General features: G+C 36.4%; 1 protein-coding gene across 1 annotated transcript in view; it reads right to left on the bottom strand.

The window, feature by feature from the left end:
- LOC131932146 (elongation of very long chain fatty acids protein 4-like) overlaps window positions 1-8,980 on the bottom strand; it is a 9,067-nt gene extending 87 nt beyond the window's left edge. Inside the window, exons 1-8 of the mRNA XM_059289019.1 lie at window positions 8,882-8,980; window positions 7,870-8,057; window positions 7,112-7,198; window positions 6,891-6,899; window positions 4,992-5,048; window positions 4,621-4,735; window positions 1,447-1,574; window positions 1-185 (exon numbers count right to left, since the gene is read on the bottom strand). The exon at window positions 1-185 is cut by the window's left edge and continues 87 nt beyond it. Of these exons, the coding sequence (XP_059145002.1) occupies window positions 1-185; window positions 1,447-1,574; window positions 4,621-4,735; window positions 4,992-5,048; window positions 6,891-6,899; window positions 7,112-7,198; window positions 7,870-8,057; window positions 8,882-8,936 (824 nt within the window). The 5' untranslated portion in view covers window positions 8,937-8,980. The remainder of the gene's footprint in view (window positions 186-1,446; window positions 1,575-4,620; window positions 4,736-4,991; window positions 5,049-6,890; window positions 6,900-7,111; window positions 7,199-7,869; window positions 8,058-8,881) is intronic.
- Window positions 8,981-9,617: the final 637 nt, after the last annotated feature.

The following is a 9,617-nucleotide window of genomic DNA, read 5'->3' as shown; positions in this document are numbered from 1 at the left end:
TTGGTGACCGTGTCCTTGTGAGGCTGAGGTTTGTGTGAGGAGAGGTAGGCCCTCACGTAGAAGTTGATGAAGAGGAGGAGGACGGTGCAGATGTAGGCTAGCGTGATGAGGACGAAAGTTCTCGAAAATCCACACCCGTACATTTCGTTCCACGAGACGTAGACGATTAGGATTAGGAATTGGCCCTGTGGAGATTAAAGATTAACGGTTCGATATTTTTACTTTCTCGTATATACGTAGTATAGAGAAAGTATTGTAATCGTGCAAAAAAAAAAATCGAGATTTTTACAAATCTCGACGTTTTACACCTCACTGATACGGAAAAACATAATTTTGCAATCTTGTCCGTATGTCTGTGTGTGTGTGTGTCTGTCTGTGTGTGTGTCTGTCCGTGTGTAAACACGATAACTTGAGTACCGTTACAGCTAGGTTGATGAAATTTCATATATAAGTATTATATTAAAATCGTAGATCCGTATCAACTTTTGAGCGATTTCCGACAACCGGAAGTGGTACTTTTTCTACTTTGAATTTTTCAAAAGCCTATAACTTGAGTACTATTTCAGATAGATAAATGAAATTTAATATGTAAGTAAAAGATCTAATTCTCTACCTTCTGTTAAATTTTGAGTAATTTCCGTTGACTGGAAGTAGTAATTTACGCTACTTCCGATTTCTCAAAAAACTAATGTAAATTTTTAAAGTACTAATACTATTGCGCACCATTATACACACCTTTATTAGGCGTTCGCTTGGTGCGCAATTGTTTTTTACTGAGATTCTATTCTATTTTTAAAAGTTTCAGTATTTAAAATGGATTAAAAATCATAACTATATCCCCAGTTACCATCCCCTGTTGTTTTATATAAGAATATTCGAGAAAGTTTAGGGGAGATCACTACCAGTTTATTTATAGATAATGTTGTCGGTATAGAATACCATCAGATGGGGAAAAATAAATATTTAAAAAAAAATCATTTTCATTGTTGTTTAGATATATGTGATTGTAAAAACTTAATTTTCTTTATTTTTTGTATTACTTTTGTACTTTGAATTTTTTGAAACTAATAATTTAGTAAAGTAAACAAAATTTCGGATAGAAAAAGCAAAAGCTATCTCGTCATTCAGTTGTATTTGTAGGAAACTATAAGATCCACACTAAAATATCGATTATTTTTTATTTTTTTTTTATTGTGTTTAACTTCATAAAAGACAAAGGTCGTTAAATTTCTTTCAAATACCACGAATCAAACTATTTTAGAATATCCTAAAGTAACCTACAGCACTCACATGATTTACATACAGTGCTGATCTTGAGTAAATAAAACCGATGGCGGGTCAGTTTCGATTATGTGATAAAATTATCAGGTAAACTGCAGTAGGGTATAGAGCACTACAAAAAGAAAACAGTCAGAAAGAAGAAACGATGTAACTAACAGAACTTACAATTTGCATTTTGGTCAGATATTTTTTCCACCACAGGTATTTTCTCATGTGTGGCCCGAAGGCCGCTAGGGCGTAGTAGGAATACATGACGACGTGGATGAAACTGTTGACCACTCCATAGGCTATATCTGGGGACAGATGGAATTTGACATGTTAAAACTGTACACTGAAATCATCCTAGCGGGTTAAATGACGGCATATTTATATTGTTTTATCTGATAGAGGGACCTATTACGTTCTTTTCTTAATTGCTAAGAAACATGATTATGTCTTTATGGTCAATGATTTGACTGCTAACCCGAAAGTCGCGAGTTCGGATCCCGAGATCGATTCTGGACTTCCCAAAGTCCACCCAGCTCTGATGAGCACCTGACTCACGTTAGTGAAAGTAAATGCCGTAGGCAGTGCCGGCGCCAGGTTATTTAGCGCCCTAGACAAAACTTATTAAAACGCCCCCTTTCTCACAAATTAATTACTAAAACACATGTATAAGAAAACAATTAAAAGTGACATTTATTTATTATCAATTGCATACACGTTATAAGTAGACATCACAATCATATTGTACTTTACTCCTTTTGTCTCAAAAGTTTGTACAAAAGTTTGTACTCATTCCTTCAATTCCAGTTTGCAAGCGTAATCATATTCTATTGAAATTGTTGCTAAGTCAACGAGTCTACTTTGTACTTTACGACCTAGCCCCCCCCCCCCCTTAGAAAAAATTCAAGTGTTTCCCCCCCTCCCCTCCCCCCCCCCCTACCGGGAGAAAAAAATCTGGAGAAGAAAACACGGAAAAAACAACACAGTTCTTGAAGTGTTGGGCTCTCTGCAGACCTCCCAAGGTGAGTTCCAGAACGGAACTTACCTGTTTTAAGCTTGACTGTCTTTAGTTATAATTGTAAAATGTCTATATTGTGTGATTATGTAATGATTTTTTTTTGTTTTTGAAAAATAAAAGGTTATAAATGTTATAGATTCCAGCCTACAATTGTTATTCATGAATCCATTAGGAGAGGGAGAAAAATTCACTTAATTAATTAAATGATTAATTTGCGACTAAGACTATTTTAGGCGCATTTATTGCACTATCTCATCTCAATTTGTATGTCTACTAACATCAAGTATTGCAATCTACAACGTCTACTGATGTATTTGTTTTTCAACTTGATAATGCTAAAAAAAACTAAAAAGTTAAGCAACGAATTATCTCCCATTTAAAAACGCCAATACCAAAATTTTATTAAAGGGAGATAACTTTTACAAAAATAGCTACATTAACTAACTGTAACTAAGACATGCTTGTAAAACACAATAAAACGTTTTAAATTTCATTACATTATAATTAAAACAAATGTTTTATATTAGCATTGTAACAGTGTTAAAAATTTTTTTTACTAATTGACTACTTAACTGAAGGTTTTATTTGAAAGTCTAAAGATTGTAGCTTTATTGTAACATACTTCTAATCAATTACGATGACCGACTTCTTAAAAGGGTGTTAGTCCTTTAATGTTTTGAGAAAATTTTGGATCCCCTTATTTAAGGGACACCCTTAAAAATTCATATACGGGTAACTGTCTAAGACAGGGGTCGGCAACCCTTGAGACGTAGAACCAAAAGTTACAATTTACAGAATTTCCCAGTTTAAAAAGAGCCACATTACTCCCAAATCTAACCGATTCATGAAAACTTACCAAACAACTACAATACTTTGAACACCCCGACATTACAAAATTCTATACACCAAAACAGATTTCTAATTCAAAGTCAGAGAAAACGAGACTTACAAGCCTATTAAAAACCAAAATTGCCCGTGCTTTGGAACGCCCCGCCATGCGCTTGAGCGATCACTAATCAACATTCAAATTAGATAACCCTCGGAAATGTTCGAAATTTAAATTACGAACTTATTTAATCGTTTTCTACATCAATTATGTGACACCAAAATAAAAAGGCTGACTGGTAAAAAAAACAACAAAAAACGCCCCGACTGTTCCCATATTAGGGAGTTGGGGGTTGCATTTTCACCTTCGCAAATAAACATAAGCCTACATAGACCTAATTTTGGTGTGGGGGCGCAAAATTTATAGTTCGTCCTGGGCGCCGAAATAGATCGCTACTCCTTTGTATATTACCATCTTTAGTTTATAAAATATAGTCAAAGATATTAATTATTATGCACCTTTTGATAATAGCGATACAACTTTTTGCGCCCTCCTAAGGATGGCACCCTAGGCGACCGCCTAGTTCGCCTTATAGTTAGCGCCGACCCTCGAGGCAGGGCATAGTATGTACTGACACACTATCCCTTTATATGCCGAGGTCACAGACACAGGTGAACTCTACTTCATCTGACTTATAGACCGTAACTTTCGAAAGGGTACTTGACATTTGATATTGAATAATTAAAGTTAGTTTAAATAGCTTGAGATATTATTTTTTTAAAAGGGGAACAGACAAAAAATTATCTAAAAGCAGTACATTTTATCGGTGTACAATATATTGTAAATCTGCTCACTTGAAAGCCACCCATATCACCAAAAGGAAATGTACTCACTGTTGCCCCCCCCCCCCCCAATAAAGTAACATGTACTCACTGTTATCCCCCCCATACTACCATACTAAAGTAACATGTACTCACTGTTGCCCCCCCCCCCCCCCCTCTAAAGTAACATGTACTCACTGTTGCCCCCCCCCCACCCATACTAAAGTAAAATGTACTCACTGTTGCCCCCCCCCCATACTAAAGTAAAATGTACTCACTGTTCCCCCCCCCAATACTAAAGTAAAATGTACTCACTGTAGCCCCCCCCTCCTATACTAAAGTAACATGTACTCATTGTTGCCCCCCCCACTAAAGTAACATGTACTCACTGTTGCCCCCCCCCCTCTAAAGTAACATGTACTCACTGTTGCCTCCCCCCCCCCACCCATACTAAAGTAAAATGTACTCACTGTTGCCCCCCCCCCATACTAAAGTAAAATGTACTCACTGTTGCCCCCCCTCCTATACTAAAGTAACATGTACTCATTGTTGCCCCCCCCACTAAAGTAACATGTACTCACTGTTCCCCCCCCCTCTAAAGTAACATGTACTCACTGTTGCCCCCCCCCCCTCTAAAGTAACATGTACTCACTTTGCCCCCCCCCCCCTCTAAAGTAACATATACTCACTGTTGCCCCCTGTGAAAAAGTTGAGACCGACCCAGGTAAACATGCACATGGAGGTGTGGTGGTACACGTGCAGGAAGGTCACCTGGTTGTTCTTCTTACGTAGGATGAAGAACACCTGCCACAAACAACATTGTGGTTAACATAAGAAATCCCCAAGCTTAACACGTCAACATACACATACAATAAAACAGTGAAGACGCATAATCTATTTGACTAATATCCTTACGTTTAAATCACGGTATTTTACAGAAAATTGAAATCGTGTCATTTTAATAAACATAATTTAAAAAAAAAATTGGATTAGAAATAAAAAAAAAAAAACAACAACCACGTGACCAGTAAGTATCCTGTAAAGTTCAAAGGTCACATACCGTGTCCAGAAACTCGATCATCTTTGATACAAAGAACAGCCAGCCTAAGTTGACGTACTGGTGATAGGAGGTATAAATATATAACATTGAGAACACGATCATAACGGTTGATATGACATTTGTTTCATATATATATATATATATATATATATATATATATATATATATATATATATATATATATATATATATATATATATATGGCACCCCGTCAAAAGAGCGCACGACAAAAGAGCGCCGACATAAGAGCGCAGACAAAAGAGCGCCGACATAAGAGCGCCGACATAAGAGCGCAGTCAATTAAAAAAATACATGTTGTATGCTAAACGAATATGACATGGTTAATACTTGTTTCAATTAAACAATCGGCGGTACGATAAAACGACATGTGTTTATTTATATATTAGTATAATATGTTATGAATGCAGTTTGAAAATATTTCTAACCCAAGTAACATGGAGAGGATCGAATCAAAGAAAGGGGAGGTTATTATATTGGTGGTAGGCAGGGGCGGAACTACAGTGCCGCCAGACCCCGCAATGCGGGGGGGGCCCACGCCATTTAGGGGCCCAGAGCCGACCATAATAAAAATTTTTATAGTTAAAAAAAAAGTAAAAATTTTTATATTTGCGGGGTGGCCCTTTTTTTCTAGTTCCGCCACTGGTAGTAGGCTACAGATATAGAAAGGACAAAGCAAATGCTGATGGAAGTACGACATTGAGATACTGCAAGAAAGATAGCTGCCGAGCACGGATGAAAATGCTGAACGATGTTGCTCTGTCATCATCGGAACACAATCACGTTCCTGACCCGGCTAAAATTGAAGCAGCGAAAGTTGTTTCGGCTATACCAACACGGGTAGTGGAAGGAGTGGAAAAATTAAGGCAGATTATACAACAAGCTAGAGCAGGTATTTCGATGGAAGTAGCACCTCATTTGCTGGCTTAAGTCGCTTCACAACGTGCAATAGAAAGACAGAGAAAACGCAAGCAGCTGCCATACCCAAATCCACAGAACGTTGCAGAGATACCGATTCCCGAACCTCTTCAAACGACAACAAGAGGGCAACATTTAATCTTGACGTTTACAGAATGATGATGTTCGGAACAATGGATATTATCAATCGTCAATACCAGTATTTTAATTAAAGAAACTGTACAATTAGTTTTTTAATGTAACAATAAAGAGTTATCATCAAACAATACCTTCTGATCTGAGTTAATTTTCTTGTTCCTATTTATTAAATATGGTTTTTCTATCTTTAGTTTGCGCTCTTATGTCGGCGCTCTTTTGTCGGGAAATTAGTGCGCTCTTATGTCGGTGCTCTTATGTCGGCGCTCTTTTGTCTGCGCTCTTATGTCGGCGCTCTTTTGTCGTGCGTTCTTTTGACGGGTCACCTATATATATATATATATATATATATATATATATATATATATATATATATATATATATATATATATATATTTTTTTATTTATTTATTTATTTATATATACTAGCTGTATACCCGTGCTCCGCCATGTGAATATTTTTTAAATGTACCAACTGTGGAACAGAACGAAACTTACACTAACACAAAAGAAAACACAAACGCAAACACAACGAGAAGGCAAAACACTAACACAAACGGAAACACAAACACAATGCAACCACAAACGCTAGCAAAAATGCAGACGCCAAGCAAACGCAAAAAACACAAACGATAAAATTCCATAACGTTTGCGGTGTATGGCGGGAGGGGGTTCTTACCCTTCTCACACCTCACTGCCAACGCCAACGTCAAACTAACGCCAGTGATAGCACTCTCAGTGTGATCGACCACGAACATGATTGAGTAAAGAGATGGCAAAATAAAAGTTGTGCTGGGCTTTTAAGGTAATAGACTGACATGTACTTACGTAGAAGATCTGTGGACAAAAGATATAAAGACGTTAAAATAGTTTGTTGACAATATCAGTAAATTAAAATACGTTAATAAATTAATGTATATGAGGCAAACTTTCAGGCAGGCAGGAAGACAGGACGACAAACAGACAGATAACCAACCGACCAGACCAACTGATTGAATGATTGAACGATCGATTGAATGATTGTGTGATTTAAAGCAATAGGCACTTACTAAAAGCTCGTCTGGAATGGTTCTTGTGTCACCGGATCCTTCACAGAATACTTTAAACCCTCCCAGATTGTAAATTCCGAACATCCCCTAAATAAAAAAATAAAAATAAAAATAGCACAGCGTTCAATACCTGTACTAAAATTTGATACATTTTAACTTTGTTTGGGCCTCGCTGAGAAAATAACTTAATCTCAACAGCTATTAACAGACTAATGTATTTTTTGTATATTTGTTGTATTATTTTCAAATACGTCAAACCGCGTTGTATTATTACCACACATTTATTGTAAACCCGATAAAAAAAAACCCGAATCAAAAGCCGAATTTTAGTTGTATAGCTAGGAATGCAGCTCAGAAAAACATGAAAATTAGTACCGCTTTCTTTTTTAATGGAGGCTGGGCATGGATCTGACCGTACTACAAAGGTCACGGAAACAGGAGAGCACTACTTCACCTTCTTTATTGACCATCAGATCCAAAGGAGTACTTTATTTTTACTCTTTTGTAGAGTTTCTTTCAGACATCCCCCCCCCCCCCGAAGCACGTCTACCCCCTCCCCCTTCCCAGAAAGAAATTGAATTTATATAGAAAATATATACTTTCACCATGCCCCCCCCCCACATACAACCCCCCCCCCCCCCCCACACACACACACACACAACACCTAAGAAAAAAAGTCTGAAATAAACTGCTCTTTTGAACCCGAAAAAGAAACCAAAAAACTAAAAATGGAACTTTTAAGAAGGGAAGTAACTCACCCCAAAACAAATTATCGATGAAATGATGACCATCGTTATGTTGTACAGGATTATCGGAACTTTCAGGTTCATCGGCTTTCTGTTCTGCATGAACTTTGGACCCTGCCACACAACCAGGAGATACAGGGCCACCGTGGTCAGCAGGGCGACTGGCGAGTCCATGAACGGGTAGCCGTAGCAGAGCGGCTCTGGGGAAATAAAAATGCTTGGTATAGAAGAATAAGTATACAAAATGCCAGATAAATCTGACGGAATAGCGACCAAAAAATTATATATTTATAAAAATGTGAGCTTTTACTTTAATATGTGCTATAAAAAATGGATTATATTTAAAAAACAAAGCGTCGCTTTTGCAAATCTAGATTAGAAACAAAAGGGAGATAAGTCTCTGCCTATCTGGTTATGTATTCACATCATGTGCCATAGGTCAGGACTTCATTTGGTGTACCCTATGCCAGAGGAGTAATTGAGATGGTGTTTGATACCCAGCCGAATAACATGGAATTTAACTCTGCTGAAGTAATGAAATACAGCCGTCTCGTATCTCAAACTCATGAGTCATGAAGTAATGGTTTCGTTACTAATTTCACATGGACGCTAATCGCATAGATATGAGTTGAGCTTCCATCATCTAACCTTAATTAAACAAACTTACCTCGTCCGATAATTACATAAACTACCCTGAATTACCTCCCATAAATCTCCCCTGATTACCCCCACTTACCTCCCATAATCTCTCCCTGGCCACCCCCACTTACCTCCCCTAAAACTCCTTCTGACCAATCCTTACTTATCTCCCCTAAATCTCACCCTGGCCACCCCCACTTATCTCCCCTAAATCTCCCTCCTGACTACCCCACTTATCTCCCCCCCCCTAAATCTCCCTCCAGACTAACCCGCTTACCTCCCCTAAATCTCTCCACTGACTAGCCCCCCTTACCTCCCCTAAATCTCCCTCCTGACTACCCCCTCTTACCTCCCCTAAATCTACCCTTAACAATCCATCACTTACCTCTCTGCTCCATGGCATCGTTGTACAAGACGTGCAGACGTTCCAACAAAGCCATGATGGTTTCTACACACTGCCCTCTATCTTATGTAGACAGGCCTGCAAAATACATCAGCGGTTCTAAATTATATTAACAAACAGAAGAAAATAATAATCCCCATATAGACCTATTAACAACTACACCTTTTATGCTTGCAATACATTCTAATTTAAATATGTAATATTATTTCTTTATTCTAATTTTTTTAATGCTATACTACTGCTATTATCGTTACTATTTAATTTTTAAAATTAAAAAGCTCTTATTATGTTTTTAAAAAAAAAACGGCAAAGGGCTTCTATGTCTACTGTTGTTCCCGTTATTGAATAAATATTATTATTATTAATATAATAAATGAATAAATAAATGAATAAACTATATATATATATATATATATATATATATATATATATATATATATATATATATATATATATATATATATATATATATATATATATATATATATATGCATAGTATGTACATACTATATACAGTATACTATCACACACATATATAATATACATTTATATACATACATATATATATATATATATATATATATATATATATATATATATATATATATAATATATATATATATATATATATATATATATATATATATATATATATATATATATATATATATATATATATACATAATATGTAAGTATAAGAACAAGGGTATATATCTAT

The sequence above is a fragment of the Physella acuta genome, unplaced genomic scaffold (assembly GCF_028476545.2).
Source record: "Physella acuta isolate Inbredline_101_S28 unplaced genomic scaffold, ASM2847654v3 ptg002095l, whole genome shotgun sequence".
NCBI lineage: Eukaryota > Metazoa > Mollusca > Gastropoda > Physidae > Physella > Physella acuta.
This window is presented reverse-complemented; position numbering and strand designations above follow the sequence as displayed.